Source organism: Miniopterus natalensis, chromosome 13, assembly GCF_054644295.1.
Source record: "Miniopterus natalensis isolate mMinNat1 chromosome 13, mMinNat1.hap1, whole genome shotgun sequence".
NCBI classification, from domain to species: Eukaryota; Metazoa; Chordata; class Mammalia; order Chiroptera; family Miniopteridae; genus Miniopterus; species Miniopterus natalensis.
In genome coordinates, this window is record NC_142093.1 from 17,060,604 (window position 1) to 17,081,364 (window position 20,761).

At 41.1% G+C, this 20,761-nt stretch overlaps 1 protein-coding gene across 1 annotated transcript in view; it reads right to left on the reverse strand.

Annotated features, from left to right (window-relative positions):
* Positions 1–3,486: 3,486 nt before the first annotated feature.
* Positions 3,487–20,761, reverse strand: part of EIF2AK2 (eukaryotic translation initiation factor 2 alpha kinase 2) — a 28,116-nt gene continuing 10,841 nt past the window's right edge. Inside the window, exons 9-15 of the mRNA XM_016219003.2 lie at positions 20,118–20,240; positions 17,092–17,202; positions 15,052–15,229; positions 10,757–10,885; positions 8,601–8,705; positions 7,217–7,270; positions 3,487–7,140 (exon numbers count right to left, since the gene is read on the reverse strand). Coding sequence (XP_016074489.2) covers positions 7,018–7,140; positions 7,217–7,270; positions 8,601–8,705; positions 10,757–10,885; positions 15,052–15,229; positions 17,092–17,202; positions 20,118–20,240 — 823 coding nt within the window. The 3' untranslated portion in view covers positions 3,487–7,017. The remainder of the gene's footprint in view (positions 7,141–7,216; positions 7,271–8,600; positions 8,706–10,756; positions 10,886–15,051; positions 15,230–17,091; positions 17,203–20,117; positions 20,241–20,761) is intronic.

Here is a 20,761-nt window from a genome sequence, read left to right on the forward strand (position 1 = left end):
CAATTTTAAAGTTATTTTTCTGTCTTAAGCTGAAATCTGCTTCCCTATAATTTAACTGAATACAGCTAAGCACATTCCGTGGCACACCTACAGAGCTCCTTCCAAGATTGGGCATCAAAATTATGAACTTTTTTTAACATTCACAAGTTCAGGTGCCTCCCCCAGTGATTCTGATCAGCTGTTCTAGGGTAGCTCCTGGATATGCGTACTTATTTTAAAGTTCTAAGAATGAGTCTGATGAGCACCTTGGGTGAGCTCTGATGCTGTAGGTTAAATACAGAGCACCACTGTTCTTGGGATAGAGTTGTGGCCTCACCTGTACAGTTTTACCTCTCACCTTTCAGGCGCATTGAGCAAGAGGTCAGCCTCTTCTCTTTATTAGAAACAGCATACCCAAGAACAGCAAAAGCTATGTTACACGGACACAAGCTAATCAATAGCACTTGTTCTAGCTCTTACCTAGCATGACCTACTTCACTTGTCCTCAAGTTGAACTTGGGAGCTTTAAAAATACAAGGATCCCACCACCAGAGAATCTGATGTAATTGGCCACTGGGGCCTTGGCCTCACTACCCTTGATTCTAAGATGCAACAGAGCTTGAGAACCATTAACCTGGTTAACTTCTGGGCTTCAGTTCTTCATCCAGAACAGGAATCATTTTTATGAATATAAGTACATATATAAAATATGGGGGGAAAAGGGGAAACATCTGTAATAGTGTCAACAATAAAGTAAAAAAATATATATTGGGGAGTTTATATAGTTGAATAATGATGCTGAATACTCACTTGTTTCATTTAAAAATGATAAAATTATGTTCATAGCTAAAACAAAGGAGTACATCTTTCCCTTGGATTTATAGTCAAATCCTTTCCTGTCATTTCAGCCAACATACATACCAATATTCATTAGGTCAATCCCAAAGTCATGTGGATTGTTTCACATGCAGTAGTCAGGAACTGGCTTCCTTTTCTCCTCTGACTATGGGGACAACCCACCACCTCCCCTGTGTCCTAGAATATTCTGAGTATGTTCAGAATAATTATGCTGAGAATGGGAATAACCTTTATGGGACCCATGACTCCACCAGAGGGTGGCCTGCATTTCCAGCCTAGGTCTGCCTTGGAGAGTGGGAGACATCCCACCATTCTTATCCATCAAACGATACATCCATCAACAGTTAAAAACAAAGGATTTCAACGCAAGTAAAAACATTTTTACTCATAGAGGCCTTTTATGAGCTCATAACTAGACAATAATGAAAACCAAGGGAAGCAGAACATTGAAAATAATCTTTTAATTTTTAGAACATTTAAGTAAAATTTGAAACACAGATTTTTAGTTATGTTGTCATTTGCCTTTGTTTACACTGTGCTGTCGATATTGTCCTACCAACAATTTCTAAAATATTTCATTTTCCTAATTTTAAATCCTAAATACCTCAGTATAGCAAACTGATTTGCCTTACAGACCTTCACTTTAAGTGCTATTTGCCAAACATTTAATGGTTGAAATTTTAAAGTGAACATTCTTTAGTATTAGATACATTTTGTAAGTTCAAGCATGTGAAATTAACACTTACTCCCCACCAATTCAAAAGCAGTAATATAGCTACTGCTTTATGCAGGGCATTAAATCACAGTTCTGTACGAGTTAACAGCCACTCGGGAACAGCTGAACTCTGAGGCAAACTGGTAAGCACAATACTGATGTACTAGGCAGAAGTTTCATTCTGCGTGGGAGATGGTGGGACACTATGGCAGTGGCACTGAATTTAGGTTCCAAATATAACTTTGATATGCAAAGTAATGAGGAAGGAGTTACAGTATGTCCCAGCATTTCCACTCTTAGGTACATGCCCAAGGAAAGTAGAAACACGTCCACATAAAACCTGAACACAAACATTCATTGTAGCCTTGTTCACAATAGCGGGAAAGGGGAAACAACCCAAACGTCCATCAATTCATGAATAACTAAAATGATACATCCAATAAAAAATACTGATCCATGCTACAACCTGGGTGAACCTTAAAAACATTACACGAGGTGAGTAAGACCACATACTGTATGATTCCATTTAAATGAAATGTCCAGAATGGGGAAATCCATAGAAATAGAAAGTAGATTAGTGGTTGCCTAGAATTGGGGGGAATGAGGAATGACTGCTAATGGGCATAGGGTTTCTTTGGGGGCCAACAAAAAATGTTTTAAAATTGATTGTGGTCATAATTGCACAACTCTGAATATATGAAACATCACTGAACTGTATTCTTTAAATGGGTGAATTACACAGTATGTGAATTATATCTTAATAAAGTTGCTATTTTTAAAAAGTTGAAGGGAATTTCAGGTAGAAACCATAGCAGAGAGCCATTGAGTACAAAAGCCTATTCAGGTAACTGAGAGCCAAGCAGTGTGGCTGGGGCATGTGTCATGGAATGGGAGCCTCCAGAGGGGCACAGCCCTGCCAGCACCTTCACTTTAGCCCAGTGAAACTTACTTCAGAGTTCTGGCCTGCCAAACTCTACAAGAAAAAAAATATATATATATATGTATATGTGTGTGTGTGTGTATATATATATATATATATATACACACACACACACCACACATATAAAAATATATATATATACACATTCATTTATATATATTAAGCCACCAAATTTGTGGTGTAACAGCAGCCGTAGGAAACTAGTATCAGTCCCAATCAAATTAACCTGAGGGGATCCACAAATATTTGGGAGTGATTTCATTTGCCTCACAGTTTTACCTATTACACAGGTTTTTGGAGTGGTTTTTTTTTTAATCCTCCCCTGAGGATATTTTTTCCATTGCTTTTCAGAGAGAGTGGGAGAGAGAGAAACATCGACGTGAGAGAGACACATCGATTGGTTGCCTCCCACATGTGCCCCAACCAGGGCTGGGGATCGAGCCTGCAACCAAAGTACGTGCCCTTGGCCAGAATGGAACCCGGGACTCTTCAATCCCAGGACCGATGCTCTAGCCACTGAGCCAAACCAGTCAGGGCTATTACAGTTTTTAGTTAAAGTTTTAGCCAATAGTGGGGCCACTGTCCAGCTGTGACCTGTAGTCCCTTCTCCTGAGGCCATTCTGGGGAGCTGTAGGGCTGAGACAGACCCAGGCAGATTCAGAATCACAGGCCGTAGGGGCTGGGTTGCCAGGCGAGTGAATCTAAATGAGACGTCTGCCAGCCAGGCTTTGCTCCTTCCCTCTTCCTCTAGAATATCTCCCCCGGCCCCGCTGGATTCAAAGTGAAGCGTCAGGGGTTACTCCACATCACTTGTGTATGGTCCCAATCTGTCCCTTCTTCCGAGTCCCTGCCCTGCGGTGTGCTCCACACCTGCCCCTGAGTATCCTGGCAGCACCCCAAACTTGGTATCTCCAAGTGATATCCACATTTTACCTCCCAAATGTTCCCCCCCATGTTGGCAGATGCACAGTGGCCCCACTATTGGCTTAAATTCTAACTAAAAACTGTATACGAGGTACAACTGTGAGACAAAATCTCTCTCAAACACGTGTGGGTCTTTGGGGGTTTAATTTGATGGAAACCTGTATTTCCTTCAAGGCCATCATATTCCTGCCCCTCACCTTCAAACAAACCTGGAGGCAATCTCGGATGCTGACCTTTTCCTAAATTCTCACATGCAATCAGTTGCCAAGTCCTCTTGGTTCTGTCCCCTCCTATCGGTCAGGTCCTCTTAGCCTCTCTGACTTCTCTGACTTTCCGAATAAAGTCCCTTCCTGCTCCAAACAATTCTAAATACACTGTGTCAAAGTACCAGTTGGATCACATGCCTGCTTAAAAAACAAAAATCTCATTTGTGACCTTTGGAGGTTGCTAGGGCACCGACACATTCTAAATTAATGTTAAATATTTTTCCCACCTTTCCCATTCAGCCTTACGGAAAAGTTCTTTACGGAAGAATCACAGATGATAAATGCAAGAGGTGTGACAGAATCCAAAAACTCACTATTTGGTAATCCCTAATGAAACAACAGATCCAGACAGCATTCATCAATGGCTGCTAAAGCCAATAGGTGAAAGGCTGATAGGAAGCCTTGGACACCACCACGAACCACTGATCAATCTGAAAATTACCCAAAGTGGAACCACCAGACATCAGGTTCCTTCCAAAGTGATGCAAAAGGAAGCATACAGTATCACCTCTGCAGTATTCCTGGGGGAAAAGTTTTAAATCAGAATCAAATCAAGTTTCTCAATCTAACTAGACACCATGGGGATACCAGAAGCCATATCCTAAATGGAGTAACTTCTACATGATATATATTCCAGTTTCTTCCTCAAATAAATGCCAAGAGGAAAGAAACTAAAAACAAGGGCAAATGTTAGAGAGTAAAAGAGACATCAGCTAAATGCAGTGTTGGATCCTGATTGAAACAACCTGTAGAAATATTTTTGCGATAGGAAAACTGAATGCCCGCGGAATGATTGTATAATCAAAAACACCTTATTTTGTTGAGTGACAATGAAATTGTGGTTTTGTTAAAATTAAAAGGATCTTATCTCTTAGAGATTAAGATCATTTTTAAGTATTTAGAAGTGAAATGACATAATGCCTTAAATTTGCTTTAAAACACTCTAGCAAAAGAAGTTTTTAAAAAGGGAGTAAATATATTCTCTACATATATCATACATAGGGATAGATATATCTTTCAAAATCCCAGTTATCTGTGTGTGCATTTTATTAATTTGTAAATAAGGCCCCTGGCCTTTGCCCCTCTCCTCCTCTGATTAAGAGGATACATTCTATTTATCATCATTTTGAGGCTGAGAAAATATATACTCACAAATAAAAACTTCCAAGAGATAGTACAAATATTAAAATGAGAAGGTAAAAAATAAGGCTACCTTCTTTTGAGTAGAGCATTATTCATTATATCCAGATAATATCCAAAATTCACTATTTTTAAAAAAGATTTCTTTCCTCCAGGAAAAATTTCAAACCTACAAAAAAAGTTCAAAGAATATGACTTCTATACCCTCTATCTAGATTTGTCAATAGTTCAATTGTTAAATTTTACATTTGCTTTCTTTCTCTCTTCATGTACACATTGATTTTTGCTGAGCATTTGAAAGTTGTAAACATCATACCACTTCACCCCTAGATACTCCTGCAGACACTGCCTAGGAATAGACATTTTTCTGCATGGCCACAACATGATCACACCTAAGAAAATTAATAATTATTCTATGTCATCTAATATTGCATGCCTCTTGCCCAGACTGCCCATTTGGTCTCCTTTCTTTTTCTTTTTTTTAATATCTTTATTGATTTCAGAGAGAGGAAAGGAGAGGGAGAGAGAGAGACAGAAACGTCAATGATGAGAGAGTCATTGATCGAGCCCGCAACCCGGGCATGTGCCCTGACTGGGAATCGAACCCTGATCGCCTGGATCCCAGGTCAACGCTCAACCGCTGAGCCACGCCCGGCCGGGCTGGTCTCCTTTCTACTCATGTAAATCCCTAGTTAGAGTGTCACTTGTAAGCCCTGTGCTGTTATACTTAAGTAGAAAGTGATCTCACTATTTTCTATGTTTAGCTATTGCCTTATGGCACAGTTATCATGTCTTTAAAAGTGTTAGAATAGATACAAAATGTATTTAAGATAAAAAAATAATAACTGTATAGTGAACGCTAGGGGATTCAACATCCAGTTTAAAAAGGTTAGCTGTACCTCTGAAGCCCCCTTCCCCAGTCACATCACTGCCGTCCCTCCTCAGAGACAACCACTATCAGAATTTAATATTCCTCATACATTTCCTTCCCTTTATAGTTTTACCACATTTGCTTGGATTCCTAAACAAAATGATTTAATTTAGCATGTTCTGGAACTTTATATAAATGGATTCTGTATATGTTTTTTGTAACCTGTTTTGTGGCTTACATTGTTTGTGAGAGATGTATCATGTTATTACACTGGGTTGTCATTCATTCATTTTCACTGTTCTCTAGTATTCCAATGTGAATATAATACAATGTACGCATCCACTTTTCTCTTGATGGACATTAGTGTTGTTTTCTGTTCCTTTGACCTTTACAAGCAAGATTTCTAGGAACATTCTTGTAGGCATGTATGTAGGAATGGAACTGATGACTTTCTGGTATATATACATTTACCTTCACTAGAAACAAACTGTTTTCCAAAGCAATTGTACGTAAATTATCTTTTTATGGTTACAATTTTTCTCCAACTGGCTTCTTATTTAAAACAAGAGCTTATAGTTTTGGATAAAAATAGTAGACATTTAATAAATATTGATTAATTTATAGATAAACTGAGGAATTTTTTCCCTCCCATCTCATAATAGGGAGATGAGCTGGAAAAAAGTCAAATGTAAAACTGTTTCTGAAGTTAAAAAGTGCAGCCCTGCCCTGGCCACCATGGCTCAGTGGTTAGAGCGTCAGCCTTCAGACTGAAGGGTCAAGGATTCGATTCTAGTCAAGGGCGTGGACCTGGGCTGTGGGTTCGTTCCCTGGTCCCGGTCCGGGCAGGTGCGGGAGGCAACCAATTGATGTGTCTCTCTCACATCAATGTTTCTCTCTCTCTCTCCCCGCTCCCTCCCTTCCACTCTCTCTAAAAAATCAGTGGAAAAAATATCCTTGGGAAGGATTAACAAAGAAAAGTGCAGCCCTGGCCAGTACGCTCAGCTGGCTGGAGCACTGTCCCGCACACCAAATGGGGGCAGGTTCAATTCCCAGGCAGGGCACATACCCAGGATGAAGGTTTGACCCCCAGTCAGGGTGCATTGGGAGGCAACTGCTCAATATTTCTATCATCAATGTTTCTCCCTTCCCCTCGCTAAAAATCAATTTTTTAAAAAAGGTGCAAACCTTTCTGCAGATATAGTAAAAAAAAAAAATTAAGGGAAAAGTGAAAACAACAGGTAAATTCCATCGATATTCCCTAGAAGATTTTAGACAGTTACAGGAAAATCAAACATCAGAAGCAGGACACTTCTTTAAAAAAGCACTAACGCGTGTTTCGCATCTTTTTCTCTGGAATGCCCTTCCACTCCTTCAAAGTCTTCAGTATTTCAGGTGTTTTAGGTCGTTTCCCGGGTTCTTTTGCAAGTAATTTCTGTAGAAGAATTTTCTGTAATGATAGAAAGATATTATGAAGAAATAAAACATTGAAGAAAATAAAATTCCGATTATTTTCAAGTGCTTACTTCTCTGTCATCAAATATATCTGAGAAACGGCCATTCCTGAGATCTTCAAAAATCTGAAAATAAAACATATATATATATTCATTAGGAAATTTCTCACTTGGGAAGAAAAACAAACTTAGGAAGCACTGAAGCCTGGAGATACCCTAAATCTAGGATATTTCCGATCTTTGGAAAGTCTCTTTAGCCAAGAAGCAAGCAGGACTCCCCTCGCCCCTCACCGCATCTAATATTAAAACATGTTGAAGTTTTAAGAGCATCGTGCGCCTTATCTCCCTTCATCCTTTGGGAACCCAGGTAGTTTCACTACCCCTGTTTTACAGAGGAGACGGCTGTTGACTCCAGGCGAGTCCCCTTCACTGAGCTTCAGACCAGGCTCTCCAGCTGCCCGATGCGTGCGGTGGCTTCCCACCGCCTTCGCAACGAAGTCCACACTCTTGCCTTAATTTAGCCCCAATGTGTCTTTCCAACCCCATCAACCACCACTTCCTTGTAACTTATACACTCCAGTAAAAACATCAGACTCTGTCTAATATCCCCAAACACACTCTGCACACTCCTGTCTCCATGCCAGAATCGCCTTTTTCTATTTTGATTCATCGGTCGACGCTCAACCACTGGGCAACACCGGCTGGGCTCCACCTTCTTTCTGTTTTTGGCTATTAGAAGCCAGCCAATCCTTCCGAGCCCAGCTTCAACACCTCAGTGAAACCTAAATCCCTACAGCTAGGAAGATCTCCTCCTAGCTGCTTCCCAAAGACTTCATGCCTCCTCCCAAAACATCGACAGCATTTTCTCGGTACTTTCCCTTCTAGAATATAAGCTCCTGAGAACAAGGCTTATTCCTTGTAGCACTTAGCACAGTGTCATACGCCACTCAGGCAATCCAAATTTTACTTACTGATTCAAATGGGAATAAATAGCTGTGGTTTTATGAGATGCACACACCTTTCCAAAAACCCCAAAGTTTTTGGTCTTTAACAAGAAGGTTTTTGTTTATTTCTTTGTTTTAATTTTTCAGTTACAGTTGAAACTCAATATTCAATCTCCACACAGCTTTTGCTTTATATCCTTAGTTACAGAAGTTCTGCTCAGCTAGTCCTTAGGTGGTTCTCAAGGGTGGCTGTTCTATCATTTAGTTGTCATTTTGATGTAGTGGTGGAAGGAGGTGAGCACAGTGTTTACCGACTCCGCCACTTGATCAGAACTTCTAACAAAAAGTTTTACTTGCCCAAACATGAAATAAATAAAAGGCATATTTCATCTGCAGTCAGCACTAATAGGTTCAAGCCCATCCCTTACGTGAGGGTGGTAACTGTCTGCAGCAGCACTTTGAAGATGATGGTCAATAATTTTTGGTGCTAAATTCTTTCCGAAATTATTTACCTTCACTGTTTCCACACGAGTGCAAGTTATATAAAGAAGTTCTGCAAGAATTAGCCCCAAAGCAAAGATGTCCACTTCGTTTCCATATTCTGGTGAAGACTGGAGCTACAGAGACCAAAATATATTTACATTTTTTATTCACCCAACATAAACATCCACACCTTCTGAAGCCAAAAAAAGTTATTTGGCCAAAACATACTATATAACAGTGCACGTCTGTTAACAAGATCTGTAGAGTCTGACTGCCCAAGTTCAAATCTTTGTCACTAAGTAGCTGAATCACCTGTGCAAATTAACCATCACCATGGGGACGACCTCAATCATAAACTGGGAGAACAAGAGTTTCAACCTCAGAGTTTGATTGTGGGGTTAAATGAGATGTGGCAGCTGAAACAGTTAAAATAGTTCCTAGTAAGCAACTTGCATGAAAATGTTCCTAGGAGATTTATTCATAATATTCCATAACTGGAAGCAATCCAAATGTCCATCAACAGGAGAATGCATAAACAAATTGTGGTTATACAGGAATACCCAGTTTTACTGCATTTTTAAAAACTAGATCAGAAATCCACTCAGAAACACTCTATTGTGATGTGGGGTAGCGGATGATATTGTTTTCCCAAGAGGCTAATAAACTTCAATTTATTTAGAAAATGCTCTCTCCTGGTTTCTTTTCTTTTCTCTCCCCCATTATTGCCTCGCCAAGTACTAGACTATTACATGAACTCAGTGGATAAAGCAGTGGCAGGGTGCGAGAGAACTGACTCCAGTTCTGAAAGAAATTACACTGTGGGTAAAATGCTATCAAACAGCACCGCGTGCTAGAAATCATTCGTGAAAGGAAAAGTTAATTGATGCGGCACGCTTCACTGTTGGCTTATTGTAAGAAACTGCCACGGCCACTCCAACCCTCGGCAACCACCACACTCATCGGCCCCAGGCGTCAACATCAAGGCAAGGCCCTCCATCAGCAAAAAGGTTCCACTTCACTGAAGGCCCAGGTAACCGTTAGCCATTTTAGCAACAAAGTATTCTTTAATGAAGGTAGTAGTTGTTTATTTAGACACAATGCTATTGCACACGGACAGGCTACAATAAGTGTAAACAGCTTTTATATGTACCAGGAAACCAAAGAATTCACGTGACTTGCTTTACTGCGATGCTCGCTTTATTGCAATGATTGGAACCGAACCCACAATATCGCAGAGGTAGGCCTGATTTTTTAAAAAGTCACTTTGGAGCAAGATACTCCTCATTCATCACACTGGCCCACACTGCAGTCAGCGTGAGGGAGGAAGCGGCATTCTCCCACACCCAGGAGAGTGCAGTAGAATCCTTTTTAAATGACAGTTTCACAGTTTATCAAGTTTGAAATGCACCTGTTACCCTATCCAATAATTTCACTTCAAGGAATCTATCATAGATTATCCTGGAAATATTTGTTCTTAGGATCAAAGATAAGGAGGAAGACATAGAACATGTCTATAAATGTAAAAAGTTATAGACATGTAAGTGTCGATAAACCTAAATCAATACCCATCAATACGGAAAGAGTTAAATTATGGTACAGCTCTGCTTTGGCATACAGAATAGTTATTAAAAGGATGTGTCAGATCTTATACTGATATGGAAAAATTATGATATGTAGTTGAGTGAAAAAAAAATCAAATCACAAAAGGACATCATAGTATTCCAGTAAAAGTGTATGTATGTCCATTTTCTGTGTAAAAGTCTGTGCAACCCGGCCAGCGTGGCTCAGCGGTTGAGCATCGACCTGTGATCCAGGAGATCAAGGTTCGGTCCCCAGGCAGGGGCGTGCAGGAGGCAGCCGATCAATGACGCTCTCATCATTGGTGTTTCCCTCTCTCTCTCCCTTCCTCTCTCTGAAATCAGTAAAATATATATTTTTAAAAGTCTGTGTAAATATATATTTGTGTTTGTATATTTTTAGAACTTACAGACAATGATCTAAAAGGACAACAAACTGTAGTTAGCAGAGTTAAAAATAAAAAGGAAGGTTAAGGGGAGTTTTCCATTTTTATTCTATATACTTTGTACTATTTTAATTTTATCAGAGGTGTCTATTATTTTTATAATTTCTTTAAAATGAAAGAAATAAAAAAACAGAGATAGAAAAGAAAGGAAGGGGACCTCACCTGTTCCGGGCTCATGTATAGTGGAGTTCCCTGGTCCTCTGTCCGCTTTTCACTATGTTTCTGGAATGTTACAAGTCCAAAGTCTCCAATCTTTATTTGTTTTCCATCTACTAAAAATATGTTACTTGGCTACAGAAAAAGAAAACAATATTTAATTTATAAGTTCCAATTTGACAGAATGGCATCACATATCCAAATCATATATAGCCATGACTATTTTTATATTTACTAACAGGGGTGCACAAAAGTAGGGTTACAGTTAGTTGCTCATGTGGAAAATAATACAATAATTAATAAGCCCAGCTGGCATGGCTCAATGGTTGAGCGTCGACCTATGAGCCAGGAGGTCACGGTTCAATTCCCTCCCGGTCAGGGCACATGCCCAGGTTGGGAGCTCAATCCCCAGTAGGGGGGGCATGCAGGAGGCAGCCAATCGATGATGTTTCACTCTCTCTATCCCTCTCCCTTCCTCTCTCTCTAAAAATCAATAAAAAAGTGATATTAAAAAATAGTAAATAATAGTACAATAAACTGTTTTGTGTACTCACAACTGTAAACCTACTTTTGCCCACCCTTGTATAAGGCATTTACCCTTACACAGGTAGCCAAAAATAGAAACTTTAATATTAATCACAGGTCTTTAAAATGCCAGCTGAGGAAGTCAGGACTTCTCTGTCAGCAGAGAAGGCTTGGGGCAGAGTTGCCTTCAAATTTCTGAAGAGCTGTTCAGTGGAAGGTGGATTCACTCTGCATGGTCCCATGGATAAATCCAGAACTAGGAGGTGGAAACGACCAAAAGATCTGCTTTAACAAAATCGAAATATACTAATAGTGTAACATAATATATTAATAGTGTGCTTCAAATAATGGGAATTTAAGAGTTCCCTATCCCAGGAAGTATTCAAGAGGTAACTGGTGGAAATGTTGAAATATGAGTCCAGGATTCGGTGGGGATTGAAGTAGGTGCCCTAAAGACCCCTTCCAACTTTGAGATTCTCGGAATGGCTCTCTACCCAGGGATGCTGCAGGACATCTTATGCAGAACTTCTTGCGGGAGCTTCCTTGAGGTCAATTTCTCTGGGCCTCTGATATCTTCTTCAAAAACATATTCCCTCTTGCCCCGGCCAGCATGCTCAGTGGTTAGAGCATCGGCCTGTGCATTGTAGGGTCACAGGTTCAATTCTTGGTCAAAGGCACATACCCAGGTTACAGGGTCAATCCCCACCCTCAGTTGGGGCATGCAAGGGAGGCAACCAATAGATGTGTTTCTCTCACATCATTTTCTCTCTCCTCTCTCTCTCTCCCCCTACCCGCTCCCTTCCACTCTCTCTAAAAACCAATGAAAAAAATATCCTCACTCCTTGGGTGGGGATTAAAAACAAAACAAAACTATACCCCCTCTATCCTTGAAGGGTACCAAGTTAACTGGAAGCTGATAATTTGCACTGAAGTGTTTTCTCCATGTAATTCTTTGAACAGATCAAAAAAAATAAAAGAACAAAATGAGGGGTGTTCATTCTGTTCCACAAATTTGTAGGAGGTATTGACCAATATTCTAAAGACCATGAAAACATGGTTATTGATGAGGAAATTAATATTTTGTCATTGTTGAAAAGGCTAGACTTTCAACACAATGTTAGACTGTACAGTCACATACAGACCTCATGAGCCAAAACTTAGGGGAGGGCCCAGCAAAGGAACTGAGAGGGAAGAGACATCAGCCCAGGGCAGCTGAAAGGGGAGCTTCCCAGAAAGGTCCACACAGAAGTTAGCAGTTGGATTGGAACAAGGAACAGTGAGATTGGAACCTAAGGCCTGGGATGGGAGGCGAATGAAAATGGGGGGAGGGGGGAAAGGAGGTCATCTGTAATACTTTCCAACAATAAAGATAAATTTTAAAAAATGAATGCAGATGGAAAGCTGAACATGTGCGTAGGGTGGATGTAGAGAGAAAATGTGCCAATGCTAATTCAAGTTACAGCGCAGGAACATGTTGGGATTGCAAGGACAACTGCTAGTCCCACACAAGGCTATAACCTGACTCTGAGAAACAGGTTACATTTACGATGGTATGTAAACATATAAGCTGGATAGGACTGTCTAGTAAAAATATCAGATTGCTTATTTATTGTTTGTTAAAAAGAAAAAGAAAAACAATAATGCCACAATTTGTCTAATTTAGTTATGGTATGATTCCCACAAAATGTTGGGTTGTAGAGCACTAAAAAGGTGCCCATTTTATATAGAAGGTACAGGAATAAGGGCTGATGCTCAGGCTGAAGACAGATGACGGAAGAGCCTGGGCCTAAGGGGACTCAACCTCCAAGCACAGTAAGCCCTCACTCCGGAAATTTCTATGTCCCTTCCCCACTGCCTTTGGTCTAGTTCTTAAGGTTCCAAAAGAAAGTGGTAAACACTGGTAGACTTCATATAAGAGGAGCTTTACTGGATAAAGATCATTCTCTGACAAAGCCACCTGCAGCTGGTGTTTTGCAAGGCACCACCAAAAAAAGTGCACGCCTTCGTTTGCACCCTGTCTCAGAAGCAAAACAGCAGCGACTGTTGTAGTGAAGCTAGAACAGTTGTAGAAGAGGAAAGAAGGCTCAGCAGTATTCAAGTCTGACCTTTGAGCAACTGCAGGGATAGGGCCGTCTCTGCAAAGAGACATAAGAAAAGATCAGTCTACCGCCTGGGGCACAGGCACTGTGGGACACGGGAGAGGTGTAGGAGAAGGCAGACTCCAATCAGCACACTATCCTGAGGAGGGTATGGGAGTTAATGCCCATACTTTGGTATTTTCTTAAAAATTACTGTATAAATGGCCCTAGCCGATTTGGCTCAGTGGTTAGAGCATCGGCTTGTGGACTGAAGGGTCTTGGGTTTGATTCTGACCAAGGGCACATACCTTGGTTGCAGGCTCAGGCCCCAGCCCGGGTCGGGGCACGTGCAGGAGGCAACCCATCGATGTCTCTCTCTCACATCGATGTTTCTCTCTCTCTCCCTCCCTTCCACTTTCTCTGAAAAGCAATGGAAAAAATATCCTTGGGTGAGGATTTAAAAAAAAATTACTGCATAAATAGATAATTGTGCTTGCTTTCTCATTGAACTCTATGTATGATTTATTCCAAAGCGAAGGTATAGCCAATTCTAAATATATCCTTTTGAACACAGTCCTTATTAGGCCCCAACTTCAAAGAACACCTTTGGAGATTGTTAGAGAGTGATACTGGAGCCAGGTGGACTCCAACATGAAGGCATCAGATACTCAGCCCCTGGACAGACCAAGGATGCATATCATTTAAGGGTTACTTATTCCTATGAAGGTCCAACAAACAACTATCTGCGTAAGTGCTTGTGTTACTCAAGGAACCTTTCGCTTTATTCTTCACTCCTGGATGTTTTAGATAGATGGGCTAAGCAGATAGCCACGATCCATACACACAAGGCGCTTCTGCCTGATGCAGAGCGATCTGGAACAGCTACATAAAGGAACTGGGACCACGGGGGCAGGCCAAAGAGTGTCCTGTGCAAGAATATGAGCAAAGGCTCAGCGACAGGCTTCAGCATGGCTAGTCTGTGATGCGGGCAGGCAAATCACAGGGCATAGAGTATAGAGGAGAGACTGAAAAGCTGGTCTGTCTCTCTTCTTTCATTTTGATGAGATGGGAAAGCTGCTCATCTAAACCATGTAGGATGCTAGAAAGACAGGAAAAAATGAAAATACAAAGGTTTGCTACATGTTCCAAGGTTTGGATTATTGCAATTTTCCAATCACGGGGCAGAGGTGTACAAATGCCAAGAAAATTCTAGACTTTGGACCTAGCAGTGGTGACTGCCCTCGAGAGTAAAGGCTGAAGGAGCAGGAGAACCCATGTTCCTCCCAAAGCTACAGTCACCAAAGTCCCTCTGCCTCTCAGACAAGCCCGAGTAGCAGTAGAGGCAGGGACAGAGCAGCCAGCTGGCTGTGCCAGCCACAATAATTATTTGCATGAAAAAATGTTCATTATGCTAAAGCTACCAGTGTTTATAACTGGAGTGTGACTATCAGCCAGAGAACAACAGAAATGAATGAGCTCCTTCCAGTAGGGATCAGTGTCTTGACAAATTTACTAGCCCTAGAGAGCTTCTGAGTGGCTCTAAGGAATGGTACTTGGGAAAGGTTCTAGATCCATTCTAACTTTAGAGGACCAGGGATATTATTTCTTCATGACTGTCAACCAATTCTAAAATTTGAAGAGACAGATTTTAAAATTATTATATTTATCAGTTCCTAGCAAACCATATTTTCCACTTACCTTAAGATCTCTGTGAATTAACTTCTTTGAATGTATATAATTCACTCCTACTGCTATTTGTTCAAAAAATTCCAAAGACAGGTATTTGTTTGTTTTCTGGTTTCGTCTTTGGTCAATCCATTCTTCCAATGTCCCTTCATCGCAGAATTCCATTTGGATGAAAAGGCACTTAGTCAATCTGGATATAAAATTCAGAGAGGTACCAATAAAAATAAATTTATTAAAAAAATGCATTTCTTTCTTAAAATTATACCATCTCTTTTCCTTCTTTTTTTAACAAAAATTCTCACCTGAGGGTATGTTCTTATTGATTTCAGAGAGAGAGGAAGGGAGAGAGAGAAACATCAATGTGAGAGAGAAAAATCGACGTACACACCCCAACTGGGGATCGAACCCACAACCTGGGCATGTGCCCTGACTGGGGATCAAACTGGCAACCTTTCAGCGCATGGGATGACACTCCAACGAACTGAGGCACACAGGCCAGGGCACACCTTCTCTTCTTAAGAAGCACAAAACATGTCTCAAAATAGAAATCTAAATAAGTAAATTTGAATCAAAATATAATAAACCATTTTTTATTTAAACCATAAGTTCCCAGATGTCCAGAACTTGATTGGCTTAGCTAATTTATAAAGTATAAGCCTGTCCATTCTTTAAAGCTGAAGGTCCTTCATCACCTTTCTAAAAGATAGGAATGGGGACATTAATACAATGGAATTGCAGAAAACCAAGTCTCATTATTATATAAAATAATTTTTAAATCTTTTAATTCACCCTGAATCTACTCAGCATCTATTTTGTAAAAGGCACAGAATGAGTTAGACACTATCCTTGCTGTCATGGGGGTGACATTTTCATAGGAGAGAGGCAAAGGAAAAACAAACCTGGCACAAGGACAGCTACTCTAAGAGAAGTGTCCACAAACTGCTATGAGATATAACTGGGAGCACTGATTTTGTTAACCATGTTTGTTTTTCTGAAGTGGGCCTCAATATTAATTTATATTCTTTGAACATATGTTGGCTAGAAATAGGTAGCCCAGAATTAGCTGAAAGCTGAAGTCCCATGTGCTGCTGGTCAAGAAGTCCTGAAACCGATGATAAGGTTCTCAATACATCAGGTAGAGACTGGGCCTGTGCCAGGAGAGAATGAATGACCAAGCCCACAATGGCCTCAGGACTGCAGTGAGAGGACCATCCCCATGAACACTGGATGACTTTCTTTTTTTTCTTTTTAAATATATCTTTATTGATTTCAGAGAGAGGAAGGGAGAGGAAGAGAAAGAGATAGAAACATCAATGATGAGAGAGTCATTGATCAGCTGCAGCCCACAACCCAGGCATGTGCCCTGACCAGGAATCGAACCCTGATCTCCTGGATCCTAGGTCAATGATCAAACGCTGGGCCATGCCCGGCTGGGCAATACTGGATGACTTTCAAAGGAAGACGCCAGCTCTTTAGAATCCTCCAGCCCTTTGGCAGCAGCTTACATGAGACAAAACATGAGTATGCAAGGTGAGGTGCCCCCATCCCCTTAAGCTCGTGGGTCTTAAGATTATCTTCACTGCCCTGTACCCCACCATAAGCGGTGTCGTGGCATTTGAAAGAGACCCCTTGACTACATCCTACCAACCTGGGGCATGAGAGAGGGAAAGAAAAGTGCTAGCAGCTGAGGACGAACCCTCCTCTTGCGACAGCTACCTATTCAAACTTCCTTCTCAAGTCTGCACCTACAGCCTGGACGGGGAGTCGGGGCCTGTGCGCAAGCTACGCACGAAACGACGGGTCAGGGAAGCTAAACCTGAGACTCTGAAGACGGCTGAGGACCGAAAAACCAAGATCAGAGCAAGGAAAGGAGGAAGGGAAAGAGTATTCATTGTCTCCTTACCTGCAGAATGGACACTCAATGGTGTCTCAAACAGTGTTTGTGGTTGTGATTATTAAATGTATTAATTAATTAATGGCCTTATCCCATGGCCCACATATCGACAGTTCCCTCCATCCTGTTATGTCTAAGAGGATTTCTTTGTTAGTTACCTTTTGTTGCTGTCCTCAGGATTATAATCATTTCCTTCCCAACTATTATAGTAGCGAACTATGTTGGGATGATTCAGCGTCGCCAAAACTTGTACTTCACGCTCTGCCTTCCTGCTTAAAAGAAACAGAGAATATAAAGGGTGAGTATACATCCCTGATAACAACAGCAAAACATCTCCTTTATTGAACAGTCACCATGGTTCCCACAACCCGAGTTTTTGTGTGTGTGTTTTTTAATATATCCTTATTGATTTCAGAGAGAGGAAGGGAGAGGGAGAGAGAGAGAAACATCAATGATGAGTCATTGATCGTCTGCCTCCTGCACGCCCCCGACTGGGAATCAGGCCTCAACCCAGGCATGTGCCCTGACCGGGAATCAAACCCCAATTTCCCGGATCCTAGGTCGATGCTCAATGGCTTAGCCACGCCCGGCGGGACCACACCCAAGTTTTAGAATGAAAACCAGGAGCACTGAAAAGGAAAAAGTGAACGAAACGTAGCTGTTTTCACTCTCAACGTAAAAGAAAAATCAGTGACTTAAATCATTCCAAACATCAGACAATTTAAATGCCAACAGTCTTTGAAATGCCAATGATAAAATTATGGTAGCTAATTCATACATTATGCCTTATTTAGACTTGTGTTGGAGTCACTTTGAATTTCAAAAATAAACCCCATTTGGGCAGCAAGGTAGGTAACCCAGGCAGTAGGAAGAGCCTAATTCGGAATTTCCAGTGTGTGGCAAAGATACACAAAGGAGAAGATTCAGACAGAGAAATGGAGACTTTGCTGTATGTGTGGGAGCTTTACAGTGATGTGTAGTCAAGAGTGAAGACAATTCTATGCTAAATGGAATAAACAAATCTGAAATTTCAAGGATGAGAAAGGATAAGCGGACATTGTACAATTTTATTTTTTATTTTGAAAAATTCTTTATATGACGTAATTTGTAGAAGTAAGAAAAATTACTCATATATTGACAATCCTAACACAATCAGTTATTACTTGGAGTTATTTCTTATCGTTTGTATCTTAGTTGTTTTCTGGCAGTTTGTAATTACAGTATATAATTATAATAGTATATAGTAAATAATTATCGTTTGTAATTACAGTATATAATATTTATTCTATTTTCTCACATTATCTTTACAATTTTCCTTATTGTTTTACAACCTGCATAACTAGCATGCATAAACTTAATGTAATATTTCAAAAGTGTAAAAAACTAGAGCAAAAAGTATAATGAACCCCTACCTCGCCATCACCAGATGAAACAGCTGTCAGTCTCATCTGTACTCTTACCCACTTCCTCACCTTTCCCTACATTATTCTGAGGCTGCTTCCAGCACCATGTGACTTCCTATGTAAACACTTTCCGCATATAACCCTTATTTTTAATCACTGTAAAACAGCCACTGATCAGGGGAGAGAGCAAAACATACTTAATCATTTCTTTATTGCTGGACATTTTGTTCTTAATTTTCACTGCTATAAACGACACTGTGTTTCTATCCTCTTATACAGTTTTTTCTGTATTTGGGCAATATCCTTAGAACAGGTCCCCAGACAGAAAAGTCCATGGGTCAAAGTGTATGAACATTGTTATGGCTCTAGATTGTTATTTCCAAGTATATTTTAACTGTGTTCTACCAGTTTATGAAGCCGCTACTAATGTCCCCTAATACCGCACCATGATCATCACCAAGTATTTCCTCCTGCTAAAAGAAATGGCTGTTGAATGGAAGGAACAGCAATACTGCATTCTTGTTAAGGAAAACGGTGAAGAGGGAAAAAGCCTTGTTTTGATGCCAAGAAGGTATGAAGGTATTTCAATGCCAAGGGATTGCCCTGGGACGGGAAGTAGGTTTGTTTGACTGGGATGAAGAGCACCTAGGACTCCCTGCCTGCTTCTCCTTAGCTCAGGACATTCTCCTTGGTCATATTCCTGTCCACCTCCTTCTCTAGTCCATGTCTGGCCAAGTAACACAAAGTAATAACTGCCAGAAAACAACTAAGACTGGTGAACCGGTGAACATGTGATCTAAGACCTCCTTCCTTTAAGTCCGCCTTCCTGAAGGAGTTCTGCTATCCGGTAAGGGGGTATGTGTGCGCAGATAATACATGAAACAAACATGGGAGGTAATGGGTTCTAGTGGGAACACAGCGGATTGGCATTCCGGAGGAGAGGATGCGTTCTAAATCTCTACCTCGTTACCTTAATAAGTATATGCGCCCACTCCTCAGATTAAAAGGTAGAGTCTATCTGCCCTCCCCTCGAATCTGAGCTGGCCTTAGTGACTCTGTTGAACCAATATCATGTGGAACTTCCAACACTAGGTCAAAAGTAGCCTTTGCTGCTTCCTCTTGGGATGACTTGCTCTGGGGACAATTCTTCTTGGAAACCAGCCACTAAGCTGTGAGAAGCCCAGGCCACATGAAAAGGTACCAGCTGAACTGCCAGCCCACAGCCAGCATGGACGGCTCTCCATGTGGGACTGGCTTCGTGGATGTCCTGCCTAGTCAAGCCTTCAAAGACGCCCGACTGCAAATGCAAGACAGACCCCAAGTGAGAATGGCCCAGATGAATACATAGGACCATGAGAGAGAATAATAACCTGTTTTTAAGACGTTACATGTTCGAATGGTGTATTATGCAATAAGAGACAACCAGAACAGTTACTATTTTCACCTTTGAAAAATCAGTTCACATCTTTGGACCCCAGTCTCATCTATAACATAAGGAGATAAGACTAGAAAATCTCAAAGGTCACCTTGAGCTAAGTGATCCTATAAGTTCAGTTTTCATCAAGACAGCCTTTAATGGTATATCCATTTTTTATTGAGATAACCACAGTAAAGGGAGATCATTTCAGAGTAAGCCACGCTCTTGATGACAGAATAACATTTTTAAGGAAGACTGGGAAAAGTAAGTAATACACTAATGAAGAAGAGCGATACGTAAAAAGGAATAGTGCAATTCGACGTACCTTCTCACTTAAAAGTAAAATAAAACATTTACTACTTACTTGTCATCGTATTTAACACGTTTAATGGCGTAAGTCTTCCCATCAAGTCTGTGTTTTGCTTTGAAAATATGGCCATATGCACCTGAGCCAATCTGTGTTATTTCTGGAAAATCCTTGAGAAACCTTAAAAGATAAATCCACTGTTATTGTGAGGTCCCATGCCAGCTGGCCCCACCCCTCCCACTCTCCCTTAAGGTCACTAGTGAAAAGGACTGTGTAACAAGCAAGACTCGCCCCTTCTGAGTACGAAGGGCCCGCGTCACAGAAACTCTTGAATCACAAAGGACAGTTCCTCCCTGACCTCCTCCCAACATAACAGATGATCCCTGGAAGTCACAGTCAACTCCTCACTCCACAACAGCCACAAGACTCTTCGCCCAAGCAGAAGACTTTAGAAAGCAGCACCATGTCGTGTTCCACAGCTACCGCCAAGCTGTTCCAAGAGAAATAAGCAGGTGCTCTGGGCCAGCCTAGGCCTGTGCGCCCCACCTTCCATCCCGAAGCCCTGCCAGTTCTACTTCTGAAACGTACCGCAGGGATCCGCCCACTTTTCCCATCTCTGACATCTTCACACCAGTCCAAGCTTCCACCAGGCTCCTGCAGGACCTTGCTAACGGGACACCCCACTTCCTCTCCCTCTCCAC